Source organism: Miniopterus natalensis, chromosome X (genome assembly GCF_054644295.1).
Source record: "Miniopterus natalensis isolate mMinNat1 chromosome X, mMinNat1.hap1, whole genome shotgun sequence".
Taxonomy (NCBI): Eukaryota; Metazoa; Chordata; class Mammalia; order Chiroptera; family Miniopteridae; genus Miniopterus; species Miniopterus natalensis.
Window position 1 is genome coordinate 31,700,697 of NC_142103.1, and position 21,570 is coordinate 31,722,266.

Genomic DNA, 21,570 nt, shown 5'->3' on the forward strand with positions numbered 1-21,570 from the left:
TTCAGCACTTTCGCTCTGAAAAGCTCTATTCCTTTGGCCTCTGTGATACCACACTAGCTTTTTTTCCTCCCACATCTCCCTAACCAACCCCTTCATGCTTTCCTTCACGAGCTCCACCGCCCAAGCTAGTCCCATCAACTGGTGGTTCTCAATTTATGTGGCACATTAAAATCACCTAAATCACTTTTTTAAAATGTTAGCTGTTTTCATTCAGTACCATTTACAGACAGTAAGTTGAAATGTCTGGTTCAATTCACTTTGAAGAATATACGATTGTCCAGGCTCTGACTCCATAGATTTGGATTTGATTGGTTCAGAGAGGAACCAGACGTAGGTATTTCATAGACATACCTCAAAGTGATTCCAATGTGCAGGTAGAGCTGAGAGAACCACAAATGTCTGTTTTCTCCTTTGCCCACTGCTCTATTAATGTTCCCCAGGTTATCTTACCCACTCTTGTATTTTTAACTGTCCCATGAATGATGATCGATTCTCCAAGATTCCCAATATTCACCCTCTAGTTATTGCCCAGAGGTAACCAGGCTAAACTAACGCCACTGAGAACACTAGTGGCTGGCCTAAGGAGTATCTGATTTGCTTCGTCCGAATCACCTCGTCCCCTCCTCTCCAAGGAATCACACATATCCTATGACCCACCCACCCCTGACTCTCAGCCCCTGCATACTGGTTAATTCTGAAGTTGACAAAGATTTTCTGAAAATGGCCCCTTTCTTTTTCTCTTCCCCCAACTCTCCCCCTGCTTCTACCCAATTAACTCAAGAATGTCTCTCCTCCACCCCCAGTCCATTCTCTCTCTGTATGAGTCACAAATGTCCTTCATTTTAACTTGTGAGAATAGAACTCAGCATTAGATGGCTATGAATCACGTATCACACAATAGATGAGAAAGTGCTTTGTTAACTGCAAAGAACTAGGCAGGCGAAAGGATTTTAACTATATCACGAAGTACATGCTTAATAAACAACTGAATTAAGAGGGGGGAAAAAGGCACACGCGTGGAAGTAAAACCAGGCATACTAATATCTGATTGGCGACGCCATTCAAGACACTTGAAAGTGTCTAGAGTTCCCTGTCAAAATCTCTGGAAGAGACACAATTTATCTTTTATTCTCTAACTCCCTTTCCTTCAAGCCCCAATATGTAAGGGACAAAAGATATTCCTTCTTTAATCCATTAGAACCTGGCTCTTGGCCCTTGCTATTCTACTAAAACTGCTCAGGGAAAGGTCAACTGTTACCTGCTAGCTGACAAAGCCACTCGTCTACTCTCAGTTGGCATTCTACTCAACTTTCGGCAGGGTGTCAGCCTGTTGGCTTTCTCCATTCTGAAATCTCCTCTACCCTCAGTCTTCCAGGTACTTCTCCCTTTCTGACCATTTTTATCCTCAGTGTCCTTTGCTGATTCTTCCATTGCCTCTTAAATATTATAATCTCCAAGCTCACTAATCTTGGCTTCTTTGCCTCTCATTGGACATACTCTTCCTGGGTGATCCCAAGGTTTCTATAACCATATACATGCAGATGTCTCCAGAATCTCAACCCCTCTTGCTTGTGTATGTGTAATTATATAATCCTCCACTCAAAAACCGCTGCTGGCCCCTTGCTGCTACAACAAATTTGTCGTCACTGCCACTGTACCCTCCCGCATCTCCATTGCATGTATTTGCCATTTCCTTTACCTGAAATGCCTATTTCTCCTGTTCTCCAGACAAAACTGCTATTCATCCTTCAAAACACTGCTCAAATGCCATTTTCATCATGAAATCTTTCTTGAATTATCTGGGCAGTTAGCTGCTCTTTTAGCTCTTCGTTCATACTTATACTGTAGTGTTTCCACTGTGTATATACCTGTCGTCACCATGAGACTCTGAGTTCTTTGCACTCCAGGGCCCTAGCACTGTTGCCTGGACCCTGCTGTCTAATCAATAAGTATTATTTGGATGGTTGCCATGTTTTTCTTTGTTTGCTTCCATTATGCTATTTTTTACTAGATTTGAATTACACATGAAATTGTAGTAACTGTAATATATACAAAATGGAATCTAGTTGGCCAATCTAAGATTCTAACACTCACAAAACAAAGTCCGAGGAACCTCATGGAAAAGAACCCATCCTGAGGGAGAAATAAGTAAGTAAAAAACTTGGAATGAATGGCCCACTTGACCTACTAATAATACAACAAAAATAAACATAAAAGCCCAACAGACCTTGGTCATCGAAAAAGGAAGGTAATATCGAGTACTTCGTGCACTGCTGTGGGCTTGTCTCTGGGCCTTGCTGTATGAGATCCAATCCCATGGAGAGCAAGAGAGCTAATAAACCTGAAGGCTGTTTCTCTAAAGGTGTCTGGAAGACTCTGAGACATAAGTAGTGCTGCTTGGTACACTGGTAGAATGCCACCCTGAAGGAAGAGAGCTGCGTTCCCCCCACTCCGCCACTGACCACTGTCAAGCTCTGGCCTTCTACAGCCAACAGCAGGTGCAGAAATGCCTGGTGTTCTAGGCGAAGGCAGAGGAACAGTAGGAGGTGACTGTGTTTGTGAACTGGCCCCTGAGAACTTCTAGAAATGCTTCAGATCCCTTATGGGCAGCTGAGGTCCTGAATGTGTATGTGGAGACAAGAGCCGGGAAAGTTTGTGTTTTATCACTGATGTGAGGTAGGCAGGCCTAAGAAAATGTGCCTTTTGTTTTGCTGTAAAGATCTTTCCCTAATACTTAGAGTTTGCCTTTGTTCTCTGTTGAATATCATTGTTTCTTGTCCCCTATCTGCTCTCAAATGGTAAATCACACCTTCTCATTTATATTGTTATCTTGCTGATCCATAAAACTAGGGTCATTATCTCCTGAGTTTCTCCTGTTTTTTCAAATGTAGTTTTCTTGGTTGCCCTGTGTGGTTCTAAAACCAAATTACATTTATTCTGTTTCCTGGTTTCATTTCGTTCTAATGCTTCTCTTGTGTGTTTTTTTAATGTCTAGAACTATATATCAAAATCTAGTCACAGCCAGAATAGCGAAGTTAGATATCTACCTATTGCTGAGAAGCCTGCAGTGGACAAAGAAAGAAGGCGGCCAGGTGGTTAAAGGAGGGGAAGCAAGTGCCAAGTACCGATACCTCTTCAGTAATGAAACAGAGGCGGTGCTGTGTACTTATATTTAAGTGTGCTTTTCACTCCTACAAGGTTTTACTCTGTGCGTTTTTCCCCCCCTCCAAAGCTTACCTTTGATCTTATAATGACAAAGTCAGGAATACTGATGGACTATTCGTTACAAAGTGGATTGTAAACGTATGGAACTTAGTACCTCGAGTGTTAATGAAGGCTGTAACAAGAGGGCACAGCCCGGCCTGGCGTGGCTCAGCAGTTGAGCATCGACCTACGATCCAGGAGATCGCGGTTCGAATCCCGGTCAGGGCACATGCCCGGGTTGCGGGCTCGATCCCTGGTCGGGGCCGTGCAGGAGGCAGCCGATCACTGACGCTCACCATTGATGTTTCTCTCTCTCTCCCCCTCTCCCTTCCTCTCTCTGAAATCAATAAAGATATTTTTTTTAAAAAAAATTAAATTTATCCAAAGAGGCTACAGAAAGATTTAGCAAAATTCATAAAGGATAGATCCATGCTAGGTTATTAAGGAAAGCTGAGATGGTCCTTCTACTCGCTAAGCTTCTAGAAAGCACAGTCCACATTCTAGGGATGCAAAGGCTCTCGAGAGGTGAGGGGGTGGGGGAGTTACTCTAAGTCCTGTGCTGCCCGAGCATGCAATTCCTGTCTCATTACGGCACATGTAAGACTGTGTTGCAATTGTATCCCATGGCTTACATTCATGTTTCCCAGACAGTGTGAAACTCCTTGAGGCAAGTGGCCTATTTGGTGCCGCATCCTCAGTACCTAACCCAGTACAGGACACCCAGGAGGCATTCAATAGATGGCTCAATCATTGAATGAATACTATCTATCCCTACAGCCTCACTATCTACTCATTGCTTAGTTCCTGAATTCAGCTCCCAGTTCTGTCTCAATATTGAAAAAACGCTCTTGAAAAGTCACTAGAAAGCTCCCAAGTAGCGAAGCATTAGTCTTCTCCTTTTTGATTCCCCTGTAGTATATGCCATTGTTGAATATGCCCAACTTTCTGCACTCCCCCCCTTTAAAATCGTCACCCAAGGATATGTTTTTTATTGATTTTAAAGAGAGAGGAAAGGGGAGAGAGGGAGGGAAACATCGATGTGAAAGAGAAACATTGATCGGTCGCCTCCCACAGGTGCCCTGACTGGGAGTGGAACCTGCAGCCTTTTGGTGTGTGGGACGACGCTCCAACCTACTGAGGCACCCAGCAGGGCAACTTTCTTGCCTTCTTAACACTTGCCTCTTCCTTTGCTTCTAGAACAATAGTGTCTTTATTCTCCTCCTACCTGCCCAACTGCTCCTTGTCTCTCCTTTGCTAGTTCTATTTTTAGCTCCTAAGTGCAGGCATTTTCAAGGTTCTGGTTTCGGATCGCTTCTCTCTTCATAATCCCACTAACAGTCTCTCTTCCATTTCCAGGAAGCTCACGAACTCAACCACGTTGTGATGAAATCTATCCCCGTATTTTCAAGAAGCTTCCGAACATCTTGACCTCAGTGCATTGCTACCACCTTCAGTTTCACGTACCCCAGTCGGAATTGATCTCCCATCAGCACTCACCTTCCTGATCTTAACAGTTTTTTCTTGTAACCCAACTGTCCTCCCAACTAACCACACCCAAAACCCTGCAATCACCCTGGACTTCTGGTTACTCCTCCTCCCCCTACATTCTCTCCTCTGAGAACCTGACAGCATTGCCCTCGCTCATCACTCGCTCTTCTAGAAATGAGATGTCCTAATAGATAGCTTTGATCATGATCCCCCACTGCTTAAGAGCCTTCAGTATATCCCCGTGGCCCAAAGGCTTATATGCTAACACCTTAGTACCTTATTCAAGCACCCTATGATGTGGCACCAACCTACTTTTCCAGAATCATCTCCAAACTTTTACACTTTATAGAACTACAGGCTGTACTATTTGCCATTCTCCCAAAATATTTTGCATTTTCTTACCTCCGTATTTTTCTTAATGACATTTCATTGGATTGAAATGCTTACTATCCCCACCTCCAACTCCTACTGCTGAAATCCCTTCTCACCCTTCCAAGCCTTTTTTGCCATGATTTTTTCCCCTGATCTATCCATTAAGTCATGATATTTCCCTTCCCTGAACTCACAAAGTGTGTTATTAGCGCCTTTTGCATAATTCCTATTATCGTCTGCCTCGCTCTGCAGTCTTTCCTACAAGACACAAGTGTCTTATAACTAAGGATATCTTATTTTAATTATTTCTGCATCTTTCATCATTTGTAGTATAGTACCTTTCATAGAACAGATGTATGATAAATTAATGAATGTTTCAGGGCTCATTTCCTAATCTCAGAGTTGGACTTCAGCAAAGCTGTAATCCGGGCTGCTATTTGGCCAGTCTGAATTAGTATAACCACTGTGGCCATCTATTGCCTGTGTATATTCTGACTGGTTGGGACCTGCGTTACACCAGTTATTAATATTTAAATATCACTCCTGATATGATAGTCTCCCTTAAAATGTCTTTCGGTGCCCTTAATAGAAACAGCGCACTCAGCTGAATTTGCTGGTGGCAATATTTGGGAGCTCCTTCTGAGTTACCTAATGTGGGTTACTCTTGGGGAGGGGACACAGGCTCAGTGTGGAAGATCTGTAATTTAGGCAACTAATCATCCCATTTATTAACATTTTAATTTTCTAATGAAGAATACAGATTCTCACCTCATTTTGTTTAAATGTGAAAACTGAAAACACTGCAATGAGAAGCAGAACTGTAGAGCTCTGTATTTTATACACCGCTACTCCCATCTGTAAGCGATGCTAACGGAGATGGCAAGAAGTGCCCTACACATCTTTGCTGTCTGTGGTTGACCATGATTTCAGATTTTTGGCTATTTCCCCTTATTTTACTTTGCTTGGAGAAAATAAGCCATTTTTTATAATTTGGTTTTACTGCTTGTATCTCATCAAGTTGAAGCGGTGATTGTTGGATGCACGAGGATGCCAGTGTTGAACAGGAAAACTGTAACAATATAAAGTCAGTGGGATCTTGGAAAGGAACCAAATAAGGTGCCTAAGAAAGTCAACACAAAAAGGGGCCAGCGGGAAAAGATGATCTAGCTAGGAAAGGCAGGAACAAGGAGGAAATCTGGAAGAGTCCTCGGTTCTGTTGCTCATAAAAAGAGGCAAGCAGGCGGGAGAGTTTTTGGCAGACTTGTCCACTCTGTGCCTGCCTTCCCCTCTCCCTCTCTCCAAGCCCTTCCACTGATGTCCAAGATGCTTCACCAATCACTGCCACTGTCTGCCCTCTAGTTTCTTTTTACCGCTGGACACTTGCGTTGGCTGCTGCCACTTGGAATGACTGCCAGGGCTAAATAGGCTGACATTTTTGACTCTATGTGTTCACGGAGGCACTCCAGCTACAAACCAAAGCAGAGCTCAATTTAGATTACTTGGAATCAATACTATACATTTATGCAGTTTCTGAATATATTCTTGGTGTTTCACAGTTGACAACACTGTATTCCCTTGAGTGCCAAACTCACAGAAACCCCATGGAATGATCTCTCCCTCCCAGGAGGCTTTCTAGAGTCAGTCTGAGGTGTGAGACTAATCAGACAGAGGCCTTAGCAAATGTATTTTTAAAATAAACAGACTAGAGGGATGACGGCAGTTCTTTCAAGGAGCAGAATAACTTTTACTTATCAGCCACTTAACAGTGAACTCAATGGATCTAAAAATTATTTCAGTTTGCTTCCCACTGCCTATTCATGTTTTGACAGTTCAAGAAAGAGCAGTGAAGGTTTCTGTTTCCCTGATAGCGTGGCGGGACGCTGTCCCTTCACAAAAACTGAGGCCAGGCGGGCTGCCGCCTCAGTCCCAGAGCAGCAGCGCTCCTGACGTTCTGCCAGGCAGCATCACCTTGAGAAATTACCGGCAACAGCTAACTAGGGAGTTTACAGTTTTTTCCTCCAGGCCCGCACTCTTTCTGCGGGCCATCTTCAACGTCTTCATACGCACGGAGCAGTCTCATGCCCCAGCCAGAATACTTCTCTCCTCTCAACCACATCTTACCTTCAGGCTAAACCACCCATCAGGATTCACCCACATGTGCACAGATGAACAGAGCTTATAGTGCTTTCTGCCATACATCTCACCACTGCCCAGAGCTTCCCGGATAGCTCTGCGCTGGGCTCCATTTCTTTCACGGGTTGGTTATACAATGGTTTTGAGAGCCACCAATTTGCATTCTGATGACATACGATAGTTTACAGTCCAAATACAGAATATTTTTTAAACTGCAGGCTATTCAAGGCCAATCTTATAACTCTAAATGAAGTACAGTTTACATATTTACTATTAATTTTTCCTTTTTTATTTACTTCTCTGTATAGCTTCACAGCCCATGAAGAGGACATTAAAAATCAACACACCTCATTTCTTCCTCTACTTTAAGAAAGATATGAACTAAAAAATATAAGAACTTACTTAGAGGAGGTGGAAAGCTCAGCCTATTTGGATTATCCCGAGGGGACTCCTATTTCCCTTGGCCACAGGGAACAAACAGGGAAAGTGGACAACTGTCTAGTTACCCTTGAGTGAGGGAGGTTCTTTTCACGTTTCTAATTCCCTTGAGATCAGCTTTCATTGTGTGGCTTTGTCACTGATCAAAAACACACACAAACATGTGTCCCAATGCCTGGGACTTTGGGGGATCGTAGGTTATCTGTGCCTCCCCCCTCTCCCTGTTAACATGGAGAATGGACTATACAGCAAAGTGAAAACGGCGTTTAGAAAGAAATGTTATCTCAGTTTACTTACCTGTGAAGAGCTAATGCTCCAGCCTCAGGGCCAATTACTTTAATGATTTAATTACATTTATGGTTTTAAACCACACCTTCCACCCAAACCACATGCTCATAAAATAACAATTAAAATATTTAATATTGAACACAGTGGGAGTCCTTGTTTGATTTTTTTTTTTTTTTTTGGCAAAGTCTACAGTTATTTGAAGATACTTTTACCAGGTTGAAATTTGCAATCATGTAGATGGAGAAGCCTGCTGAGATTTCACACATGAGCTGAGATCAAGTGTTAAAAAATATCTTCGCGGGGAAAGTTTATGTTGTATTTTTTTGGGGGAGGTGGTGTGCCTTGGCTCTGAACATTCAGGTTTTACAGTACCAGTGAGCTGGAAGGGGTCTTACCTGGATTCCTGGGAATCCGCTTTCTGCGGTCTCGGAATGCTGCTCCTGATTGTAGGGCTTCGAGAAGATTATCCATCACGCCAGTCTCATCACCCTCTGGAGGGAAGGAGAAATCGGAATTAATCTTGGAGCAATTAAAGTTAAACTACAGGAAAATAAAGGGAAAAAACTCCTGTCAGATTTACATAATACCCCTAAATTAAAGACATATATCTGTTTTAACATAATGGATCCTGTCAGTTTCTGGCACCACAGACTACTTTGCTTATTACGCACCATTAAGCAAAATTCATGCCAATCCCACTGTTCTTTCAACTTAAAGACCTTGTCTTTTGTATTATTGATGACATGCTCAGTATGCAAATAAACAGTAGCTGATCAGCTACTGCTGCCTTCCTGTTAAGATTCTTATAAGATATTCCTAAGCAAGAACCCACTGACCCGGCTTAATGCAATCAATGCACAGGGTGTGATTTGATGGAGCAGAGTTACACGAGGTTAAATACTGATTGTATTAATACCTTCAGCATTCAGCCGTCATCTGCCATGATCTCAAAGGACACTATCTGTGAAACACATTTGCATTCAATTCCTACCTAACCCGCATCCTATTCCCATTTAGAAATGCTGACATTGTTAAAAAAAAAAAAAAAAAGGTGACCACATCATCTGAAAGGCCACATTTTACATTCGAGAAACATTAGCCAGAGTCTCATCATTGCTTTTAGGATGCTGCTGTGTTTCTAAGCTCTTCCTATGGGAAAGAACTGTTAAGGATCCACAAGCGAGGACTCAATGTTTATGGAGATTCCTAATGGAAACATATAGAACATTTCGCCTCTGAAAACTCTGGCCATCAAAAACACTTTCAGGTTTGTTAGAGCGTCTGTCTCAAGGTGTCAATTGCCAGAAACTCTCTCCTAGACTGTGGGTAAGGCACTGGCCCAGCCGAGGACAAGGGCCCTAACAAGATGGCTAGTGCGAGTGGCAGCTAATGTGTGGGTCTGGGGCAGGGGGCATTTGGAGGCAGGAGGGTGACGGAAAGTCAGAGGGAGGCTTGAGGAAGAGGAAATTGTTTCTAATGCTATTCTCAAGTTAAATTTAAATCCCACTTTGTTTAAAGAATGGACTATGGGGTGTCAGATCACAGAATGAAAATATTCTCTTATGGGGCAAGAACAAGCTAAAATCTTTATGATTACACTATTCATTTGACTTGAGATTTCTCCCACGTTACATTTATTCTAAAATGAATTCTCTAGGAGAGGATACTGAATGATTAAAAAAAAATAATACAGGTAAACAGAGGTCCTCAGGTCTAATGCTTGGTGAAAACAGGAAAAATATAAGGGAAGTAGAACCCTAATGACCAAAGACATAAAGGGGGTTGTGCCCTTTTAGGAACATGAAGGCTGCAGGCATCTGAACAAACACCTGCTCTTTACAACAGAAAGAAAAGAGGAACTGAAAGTCGTTGGGCGTGGCTGGAACGAATCTAGGAAAATTAGATTTCATGCAGGAGGCGCTTGACATTTGTTGTGTCTTTTAATCCGCCCAGCAACACAGCGAAATGGGCATTCTCTGTTTCTCAGCTGGGGATCCTAAAACTTGGAGAGGTTAAGCTTCTTGCTCCAGCTCACACCGCTGGCATGTAGAAGGGCCCAGCAATGAACCCAGATCGATCTGACACCAAGACCAGTCCTCTTGGCAAGATAGCTAGCCGAAGATGAAAAGGACTAGGCATATGGTGGCCAGACGATGAAAGACCATAATTTTATGATACAGTTTGGGCATTATCCTGTAACCCAGCACTGTCCAACAGATCTATGATGCATGCCACAAATGTGAGCCACATGGTTTAAATTTTCTAGTAGCCATATTAAAAAAAAAACCAGATGAAGTTAATTTGAATATATTACATAAATAGTTAATATATACAATTATATATTTTACATTCATTTTATCAGACTAAGTGTTCAAAATGTAACGTTTTTATTTCATCACATTTCACTCCAGATTAGCTACATTTCAAGTGCTCAGCAGCTATATGTGGCCCGTGGCTACTGTATTGGGCAGTGTCGCCATAAGCAATAGGAAGGGACTTGATCAGATTTACTCTATAAAGACTTGTCAAACAGCACTGTGGTGGAAAAGACAGCATGACAGAAGGCAGGGAGGTATTTAGGAGTTTAGGGTAATTGTCTCAGTAAGAGATAAAGGACTGAACTAAGGGGATAGGATAGCAGAGTGAATGGAGAAGATAGATATTGTGAAGTTCTTAATGCTGTCAATAGGACCCGGCTGGGTTGATGAGATCAAGGGGAAGGGAAGGAGTCTAGATGACCAGGGATAAACAAGTTTGAGAAAATGTGATGATTTCTTTGAGATTATTTTTTAAGGAATATCTTAGTAGTGATAGCCAGTAAAAAGTTGGAAATATGAGCCTGGAACCCAGGAGTGAAATCTGGGATGGAACTAAAAAGGTCTGAGTGCTGCTGGAAGATGGATGAGACAGCGTGTGAGAAAAGAGGAGGGGGCAGAACATGCAGTTCCTGGGGACCCCAATTTTAATAGGAAGTCAGGACAAGCAGAACTGCAAAGACGACATGGGAAGAATTTTAGAGTTAGAGAAGTACAACCAGAAGAGAGCCACAATACAACTGAATTTGACGTGTCCTTATAAAAAGTCATTATAAAGATTATGTAGAAAAATGAATATAATGTATACAAGTGAAAACAACAGAATACAAAACAGTATGTATTTATGATTTTACATAAATAATATGCAAAAGTGAAAAAAATCTGTAACATAATGACATCATAGATACCATTTCAATAAAATTCTTTAATGCTGTCATATTGTGTAGATAAAAAGATGGAAAACAAATACAACATAGAGAGGAATCAAAAAATAAATCCCATTTATTTTATAGTGGTTGCCATCTGACAACACTGATCAAAATATTATGTGAGATCATGTTTCTGAACTCTTTCTCTCATTATCATGCCCCCTCCCCGCAAGGAACCTTTTTAGACATCTTTTGCCTAATTTCCCATCATTAAAATTTAATACCACAGATATACTACATGTCTGTTTATGTACTATGGCTCTTCAGAGAGCTGCAAACTATTGTAATATCTAAGATTTTTTTCTGCCCACCTCCCCAAGAGCCAACATTCATCCCCGTGGGGGTGATATTGCCCCTGCTGAGAAGGCGTATGCTACACCCATGTAATCGCCACCACAATCAAGATATTGAACATTTCCATCACCTCCAGTAAGTTCCCTCTTGCCCACACTATTCAGAGGCAACCTCTGCTCTGATTTCTACCACCATATATTAGTTTTGCCTGTTCATACCATATAATTTTGAAAGGGAAAACCATGTTGAGGTCATTTTGAGTCAGTGTAGCTACCTGATATTAAATATGTGTGGTGTGCCTGATAAACCATGAGGAGAGCAACAGAGTTGAAAGCTACAGGAGTTATAGTTGGATAGGTAAGGTCAGAGCAAAGGTCTCTTTAAAGAGACTTGGATATCAAAGAGAGAAGTCTGAACGTGCTTCAAGGGGCTCTAAAAGTCACTGGTAGATCTTCAGCAAGATAGGGACATGATAAAGGTGACATTTCAGATCAGTCTCAAAATGGACCAGGGTGGGAGAGAAATGAATTATACATAGAACACAATTTAATTGGCAGTGACAAATATTATTCTGCCTATAACCCTGGGCAAAATAAAATGGTTAATTGTGGATGTATCCATGACAGAGAACCTAAGACACAACTGGACCAGAGAGGATAGGACCACTGCTGGATTCAATCTTTTCTACGCTGTCTATTATGGTCCAGATTAAGACCATGCTGCAAGATGTATGGATTTGTAGATGAAACAAAGCTAGAAGGCTGCTCAGTTATCAAAGAAGAGGGGGTCAAAATCCCTTCTCTGGGAATTGAAAAAAAATGAAGGCACAGGGCTGACAAATAGCTTTTATAATTCAACATGGAACAATAAATAGTAATAGACCGAGCAAAAGGCAGCCATAATATGATGGAGATAACACATTGTACTGCAGGACCTTAATATCTAAGGGCAATAGTAAACCATAAATGAGTCAGAAATAAATGAAATCAAACCATGAGGCAAAGCACTGTATCAACAGACATGACCAAAACCTGAGCAGCTTGTACTACAGCCCACAAGTATCTAGAAGGCCTCTGCCTGATGGGAGGGTTTTGGCAGTTTGCAGTTTCACTAGATGTGAGTGAAGAATGGAGAAGGACTTGGAAAACCAACTAGTTGCCATCCTAGATGGCAACTAGGATAATAGTCTATGAAGCTATTTATGGCCATGGAAAGTGTTTAAGAAAATCAAGATATTATTCAAAAGAGGCTGAAAGGGGGCCTAAGTATAAAGAGGGTATAAAGTTCAAAGGGAAATAATGAAGGCAGATGCTCCTATTCAAAAGAGGAAAACTTCCAAGAGGGAAACGAGGAAACAGGAACTTAGAAGAAATTACCAGAAACCACAGGATGAGCTAGGGGCAGTGTAGCAATTACATTATGCAGCAGTTAAAAATTTGTAAAACAAAACAGAAAAACATTACACTCCCAGGTTGAGGCCTTGCACAGTGGTGCGCACCAAAAAGCAAAATTAATCTCAGAGCAATCAAAGTTAAAACTATAGGGGGAAATGTTGGTTAGAGAGCTCATTCATCCTGTTATCTCCTTGCCAGAACAGGTAATTAATAGTTTCCTACAGTGAAATAACTCATCAGAACCCTGATAAACTTCATCGTGAATACTACTCCTCCATAATAATTTTAAGGTTAATGTTTTAGGTACATTGTCATGGAAAAGGTACTGTACTAGGGTCACAGGATAAAATGGATATTCCACTCCAAAGTGATGAACAGTGCCGGATAAGGTGGTATCTCCCCAAATATCTACATGATAGGTACTACCTCCAAGTTTGTCAGGGGAACTGAATTGGTGAGTAACTTTCCCTGATGTATTTGCACTTTAAAGAGGAGCTTGCTAACACAAAAGAGTTTTCGTGAAGAAACTTTTTTGGCCAGAGGCACATTTTTGGCAGCTTGCCTATGGTAAGACAGCTTGATAGTAATGGTAGTTAAAAAATAATGTTTATGCGTCTTCATTTTTTTTCTCCCAGTTTATCTATATGCTAGAAGATTGGGACAAGAAATTACACATTCTATAAATAAGCAAACACCCAATAAACCTGAATGCTAACGCTTACCAGAGAACCAGTGTTGATGCCTCTGGTAAAATATCTCACATTCAATATTTTAAGTAATTAATATTTCAAAGAGACCTTTGAAATACTTCGTGTGTCTTATCAGAATCAATCATTTACTAAGGGCATAGAACACTTGTGAAGGGAAAACTAAGCAAAAACAAACTTGGAGAAAGAACAAATTTAACTCAATTCAGAACCATCCACCAAAGTAAATCTAAGTTACTGTCTGAAAAATAAGACAAAGATGTTTTGTAGGAATATTAAGAATATCTGCCATGGCCTGGCCAGTGTTCAGCAGTTGGGCGTCGACCTAGGATCCAGGAGATCATGGTTCGATTCCCGGTCAGGGCACAGGGCCCGGTTGCGGGCTCGATCCCCAGAAGGGGGTGTGCAGGAGGCAGCCGATCAATGACTCTCTCTCATTGATGTTTCTCTCTCCTTCTCCCTTCCTCTCTCTGAAATCAATAACAACATATATATATATATATATATATATATATATATATATATATATATATATATAAAGAATATCTGTCATTTATTGAGAACATACTATTTATGTCAGGCCCTGTCCTAAGAGAAGCCTCACATCAACCTATTTTCTGGGCAAAGAGACTGAGGCATATTTAGGCAAAGCAACTCGCTCAGGGTCACATAGTTGGGAGGTGACAGACCAGCATTAGAACCTAGGGAGCGTATCTCTAGAGCAGGGATTGACAAACTAGAGCCCTAGTGGTTAAATCCAGACCACCACCTGTTTTTGTATGGCCTACGTGCTAACAATGGTTTTCCGATTTCCAAAGGTGTCTAAAACATCGTAAGAATATTGTGTGCTACATGAAAAATTTCACAAAATTCAAATTGCAGTCCATGGAAAAAGTTGGGCTCCTTTACCGAAGGCCTGGTCTGACTGGAACAGGGAGGGCCATGCTCGGTTCATTACGCACTGCCTGTGCCGCTTTCACGCTGCAACGGCAGGGCTGAGGAGTTGCAACAGAGACCTTCTGGCCTCTGAGGCCTACGATACTTACTATCTGACCCTTTACAGAAGAAGTTTGCGGACCCTGATCTAGAGCACACTGTCAATATCAACGTCGCACGAGGTAGGGACACAAGGGAGCTCACCACCTGCCCCTGCCGTGCGGAAGGGCCTAGGCAGCCTCAGTATGGGTAAAGCAAGGGCTCGCCCTGGCAGGTGGCAAAGGACGTGAGCAGTCCCTGCAAGGCCCCTGGAAACTGAGATGCTTCCATTTAGAGGGGCGAAGCCAAGAATGACGAGGCAACGGTTACACAAGCACTTCTACCTGGGTTTACGTTCAGGAGTCCTCGAGGTCCTGTGCCTAAAGAACAGCTACAGAAAGAGTAGAGAGGTTTTTCCAAGGCCAGTGGGGTACCTGCTTTCCAAGCTCAGATTTCCTGCCTGAGAACCAGCCTCCAAGGGGCATGGAGCCAATTCAGCAACTTTGCAGAAGACCTAGCCCCTTCCCCATGGACTTCAACTGCGCTGCCACATCAGAATATAACACCATGGCCTCCCATCTTCATAAGAAACACCAGCACGGCCTAGCGGCGGGGAGGAGAGGGAAAGGGGTGGTTTCGCCTTCTCCTTGTACTTTCCTGGGCGCCCAGCACAGGCCTGGGGTAGGTGTCGGAGCGGAAGCAGCTTTTCAAGAACGGGCCCCACGAGAGTGAAGTCAGGGGGTTTTAGCAACTATCACACACCACAGAAAAAAACGGCAGCCCACCACCAAGTATAAAAATGTAAATCGCAAAACCGGTACTCTAAATGGGCTGATGCTCCGAGTGCAGGAAACAAGTGGGCCGTGCACCATGTGCTAGCCCAGCTGTCACACCCATCAGCGTTTTTTCTGCTCACCGATTCCGCAGTGGGCCAGCTCTCCTCTCGGCGGGCTCCTGCACAACTACAGGCAGGCAGTAACCACCTAACTCCGCTTTCTGCACGGAACTTGACTGCTGTTTATCTATTTTTACAATGCAGAAGTCTCATGTACGCATGCACGCATTACCACCTTATTTATTTTTGTAATCCTCACCCAAGGATATGTTTTGATTGATTTTAGAGAGAGAGGAAGGGGAGAGAGAGAGGGAGGGGGGGGAGAGGAAGGAGAGGGAGAGGGAGAGGGAGAGAGGAGAGAGGAAGGGGAGAGAGAGAGGGAGAGGGGGAAGAGGAAGGAGAGGGAGAGGGAGAGGGAGAGGGAGAGGGAGAGGGAGAGGGAGAGGGAGAGGGAGAGGGAGAGGGAGAGAGGAGAGAGGAAGGGGAGAGAGAGAGGGAGGGAGGGGGGAGAGAGGGAGGGAGGGGGGAGAGGGGAGAGGGAGGGGGGAGAGACATCTATGTGAGATAGAAACATCAATGGGTTGCCTCCCTTATGCACCCAACTGGGGATCGAACCTGCCACCTTTGGGTGCACGGGACAATGCCCAACCAATTGAGCTACACCAGCCAGGGCTGACCACCTTGCTTTTTCAATGTCGAGAAAAGACACACGGCTGCCAACTTATGTATCCTTATTACAGCTACCCCTTTCACATTCCGGAGCATATCTTTCTTTCACCGTGGTGATACTATACGCTTTTGCTTTTTTTGCAAAAGCAGATTGAAAACAAGCATATATAACCAGTTTATTAAGCAGTCTCAACTCAGTAAAGGTATAAACATAAAACTGTTTCTCATTTTCTTCATCACTGCCCTGAGACATGCAATGTCACATGCCCCTTTCATGTCCCTTACTGACATCTTAGGAAGATGCCATAATTTTCTGGTTCTAATTGACATATTAATCTTATCTTTGCTTCAGGGTGTTTCCTTCCCCTGTTGCTGGTTAGTCTTCGGGGCCCACGCACCTGAGGGACACGAGTGGCAGAATCTGATCCCTCATTCACTCCCCCTCCCAGCCCTCTCTCTTGGGGCTCTTAGATAGCCCAGTGGGTTGGGGCACTGAGGGTGGAAAAGGAAAGAGGGAATGTCTGTTAGCTGGCTACTGTTCTAACCCTCTTGATAACCATGGTACATGGCTTGCAAGGAGGTGCGGGTTGAATGTAAGGATGTGTGCAGAAGGAAGGGGGAACAGGCCCCGGGCCCCAGCAGCTGTATGGGACTCACGGAGACCTGAAACACCATTCCAGGTGCAACCGAGACTCCTTCCCTCCAGCTTCAACAGGCCTAGTCATCCACTGACGTTACTACCTTAGTGCTTCGATGTCCATTCTCACCTACCCATGTATTCTACCCAAGCACACCTCCTCTTACTATCTGTTATTTTCCCTCCTGACATCCGCAAACTAATTATCCCTCTTTGAGTCTTCGAGCCCAAAGTCCCCAAGAGAAAGAACCAAACTGATTCAACCAGTAGAGAAGAGCCTTTTGGGAGGAGTGTTCATGACAGGCCATCTCTAACAAAATACGCCAGCCTACGGATGGCTGTCCGTGGGGCAAGAGTAGATTTCTGGCCCAATCTGAACGGAGTGGAGGAGAGCCTGGTACAAAGCATGGTCAGCAGTGTTTAAGAGGCTGCCTGTTGCCACTTGCCTCAGATAAGGAGTCGAAGGCATGTACTTCTGCTAGGCATTATCGTAACTCAATAGTGTAATTTAGATTGATGTTTCAAAATGGGAGAGGGAAGGATTTACCTTTAAGCCTTGATCTAAATCCCTCAGTAATTCCTTCAGAGGAGTTCAATACTCTGCTCCAGGAGAGAGCCAGTTTGACTCTGAACATACCTGGATTCTTTCTCCATCAACTGGAATGGATTTGTCTTCCTAGCAATCTCACTGCTGTCTGCTGATGGAATTGAAACAAGTTGCTGAAAGGTTATTTAGAAAGCTGACCGAAGTGTCCCTGGACAGTCTGTGGCCTTTATTTCTTGGACTCTGGGAAATAATCTCAGTTTCAAGGCTTCTAGTTCCTTCTATGGTTGAGATGCCTTCATTTGCATCCCTGCTATTAACTCCCATTCCTATTTCAGGCCCAAATCATCAGCAGGCCCCGAGTAATGTTATTTACAAAATTTCCTATCATCTCACGACTCCACATGTCTAAGATTGATTTACTCATCCACAGACTTCCCAACCCAACCACACCCCTAATGACTTCTCATCACAATTTTCTCCTATCTGATTATCCCTCTGGCTTGGAAGAAAATGACCTCTGGTATGTTTTCTTCATCTCCAAATTCAAAGAATGACTAAGCTAGCCCACTTCTTCCCCAGGCAATCTGTCACAGAGCCAGTTTCATCCCCAGGTCTATCACTCATCTCTTAATCTGCATTGCCACCACATGACTCAATTGTTGAATTCTCTGTTTCCAGTCTCCTACATTACTAAACTATAACTTTAACCACATCACCCCCTTCTCATCAGATCAAATCCAAACTCCAAAGGTCTCATTAACTGTTTCCAGATTTTTCTTTGGCTCCTCCAACCACACTAACCAGGCTACTTCTCTTTATCATTTTGTGTATTTCCTGAGTGTTCACACCTATATGTCTTCCCTCATGTGCCTAATTAATAAATCAAAGATTAATGTAAATTCTAAAATACAAAAGTAAACAAAAAAGTCAAATACTATAAATACTATACACTTTCAACTTTAAATGGATATAGCTTTTGGAAAGATAGTATTATATAAATATACTTTAGCTCACTAGATCTACTTAAGGGGTCAAATTCCTAGAGTGAGTGCTTTGGAAATACAAATGATCTAAATTCTGGTAATTTAGACAATTTATACAAAGATATATCAACAATATTCTGCTATGTTAAATAATTAAAATTTAGATAGACCTTAATTATACGTTTTATTAAATAAAAGGAAGTTGGTCTCCAATAGAAAAATTTAATTTCAAAATAAATAAATAAATAACTCCCTAAGGCGGATACTCATAATAAATTTAACAGACTGCTACTACCATTTAATTGAATCCAACCTTTAAATTAAAAAAGAAGCCATATTAAAAGTAATATGGTAATTGTATATTAGGTGGTACAGCCTTTTGGTGTTTCAAACAATCAAGGCAACAGTGATTAACCTCTTTGTTACTTTATAATGTTCATCTGGGGAAAGAAATAGCTCCTCTAAGTTCAAATTTTCTAAAATTGAAACCCACAAAGCTCCCAGGAACACAGGGCAATAAAGCATAGGGTGCTTCATTAGAGGAAGTCTATAATTACAGATTATCGAATAAATAATAGGGATGCCATTGAATTACATGGGAGTTGACCAGTTAGTAGAAAATGTTAGAGAATTACAAAATTAGGCACTAATACCTAAGAGATATAATTATGTCAATTTCTGAACATTATGTGGTTCTTTTAATATAAAACCACAAACGATAATTGTGTTTAAATAACCTGCTAAAAGCTGGTAAAACCAGAGAAAATACTTGCACTTAAAGACCCATTCTCAGGAGTGTAACTTCATAAGTGCGTTATTTCAAGTTGATGTGAATGCTTGACCTCAGCATTTCTTTGATTTTTCTTTTTAAAGAGGGATTGAGCAAGAGGGGGGCTGGGGGGGAGAGGGGGGGAGGGAGGGAGACAGAGAACCCATGAACATAGACAACAGTATGGTGATTGCAGGGGGGCTAGAGGTGGAAGAGGGCAGAGAAGGGAAGAAATGGTGATGGGGAAAAAATTTTAATTAATTAAAATAAACTTCCATGGTTTATATCATATATTATTTTATGAAGTAACCATGTCGTTATCTAGCTACTACTGAGTCACTAAGGTTGTAAATATTGTTATGTTTTTATTGAAATGGCTAGAGCTGCAGCAAGAGGCTGACTTGTGAACAGGCACCTAATTTCTGGCTTAGGTTTAAGGAGAAAAGATTTACAATTTCAAATTTGTTCAACAACCTCTCATCTTGGGACAGCAGGCTCCAGAGAGGAAAGCAGGGAGGATTAGACACAGTTAACCAGCACTGCTTTGGCCATACCCTCGGCACATTCCTTACTTAGTTTTTAATTTATCCCTTCAGGCTTTCACCACACAACCACTGGATGATTACTTGGTGGGCAGCATGGTGAGAAACCGAGAACTGTGAGGCATCCTCTAAAGGTTGCATTGCTGCAAAAAAGTAAATTGTGTATTTCTTTCTCTATGTAGTCTAATTTGAAAATGAAGAGACGTTTTCGCTAATAAAAAACCTTGCTGGTCAATCCAAGTAAAAAGAAATACTCTCTGAAAATCTCTACTTGTTTGATATGTAATATATCTGCAGGGCAGAACGAAAAAATACTGCAGATTTTTTGGCTCTTAGAACATCCTACTTTCTATGTTATACTTTGGGAATGGCTTAAGTGTTTGCTGAAGCCCCAAATCTCCCATTTAGAAAAGCAAGTTATTTTTATTGCAGTTGTTTTTTTAAATATATGTTTATTGATTTCAGAGAGAGGAAGAGAAAGGTAGAGAGAGAGAAACATCATTGATGAGAGAGTCATTGATCAGCTGCCTCCCGCACGCCCCCTGCTGGGGATCGAGCCCACAACCCGGGCCTGTGCCATGATTGGGAATCAAACCGCGATCTCCTGGATCCTAGATCAGTGCTCAACCGCTGAGCCATGCCTGGCCACGCTAGAAAAGCAAGTTATTTTTGTACAGTCCATATCCTGATAAATTACCTCAGATAAATATGTTATAAAAGGAGGAACTGCTGATTTTTAATAAATAAAAAGGATGTTGAAGACTATGGTTTTTTGCTTGTCCACTCAACAGCAGTATTTTTTAATATCCTTAATTATTTTTTCCTCCTTTAAAAGGATTATTAAAAACATATTCAAAATCAAATATCTGTTACTCTTCAGAAATGGCGTTAGAAAATGGCATCCGCCAAAAGGGTGGAGCATGAAGAGCTTACTAAACGGTTCTTGGCAAAGATTTAAGATCAGGTAATATTTTGTTCATTTTATGATTTGCTCACCTAAAGCCACCAGTGAAATCTTTGCATACTACCTGATTTCATTTGACTGTTTATTTCCTATTTATAGCCTGTACCAACAAGGGAAACTGCAGTCCACAAAGAGATGGTAAGGACAGGTTTTTCACCGTACTTCTGTGGCAGCCGGTGATTTGCAGTACAAGGGAAATGTGCCCTTATCTTCTGAAGGGATACACTACCTATGCCTTACAATGTACAAAATCTGGGTCTTCAACGGGACTAGGATTTTCTATTTCAGGAAAAGGAATTAAGGAATGTACCATGATTTCTTAAAGCAATTACCTACCTTGGGAGGTGTTATTCTATTTGTTTTAGCAACTAAGCACTCACATCAGCACTGCCTTCAACAGAAAAGGAAAAGTATGTTTAGAGAATCTATTCACTGCTGAAATCTTCTTTGTGGCCAGCCTAGAGGAAGCTATTTAAGATGCACCCTGAACCTGGGAGTAAACTGAGGTAATGGTCACTTCACCTCAGGGTCAGACTTGGATGGACTCACCATCCTTGTTTAGGGAAACTTGCTCAGGGAAACTTGTCAATGTGCAGCTCTGATATGAGACGGTGTCTCTAAATCTCATTAGAATGACCAGGGCATATTCATTTAGAACAAAAACAAACAAAATGAGGCATTAACCAACCACACTGCATTTTCTCTGAAGAAATAGTTGCAAAACAGAACTGTATCTACAGGAGACCAGGCTACTGATTAGGTGACTTCATTAAGGCCTGTTTCCCAGGGAGGCTCTGCATGAACAGGGACAAGGTTTTCCTCTTTGAAATCTTTTTTAATGCCAAATATTCTGCTAGAAAATTCTCTTAAATGTCAAACTTAGCCAGCAAATGATCATCTAAGGAAGAGTTTGAATTTCATACACAACAAAAAATGGTTAAATCATAGTAGGGTATTACCTTTCTGTTTGGGGAATTACATATTTTTTTATTAGATGGAATCACGTGAAGTTACCATTTTTATAAGCTGAAAAGTGGCCTACAGAACAATTTCATATGGTTCCAACTAATATTTAGGGATATAGTGA

At 42.0% G+C, this 21,570-nt stretch overlaps 1 protein-coding gene across 1 annotated transcript in view; it reads right to left on the bottom strand.

Moving 5' to 3' along the window:
* DIAPH2 (diaphanous related formin 2) overlaps nt 1-21,570 on the bottom strand; it is a 709,361-nt gene that overhangs the window by 127,419 nt on the left and 560,372 nt on the right. The window contains exon 27 of the mRNA XM_087813361.1: nt 8,319-8,414. Within this exon, the coding sequence (XP_087669487.1) occupies nt 8,319-8,414 (96 nt within the window). The remainder of the gene's footprint in view (nt 1-8,318; nt 8,415-21,570) is intronic.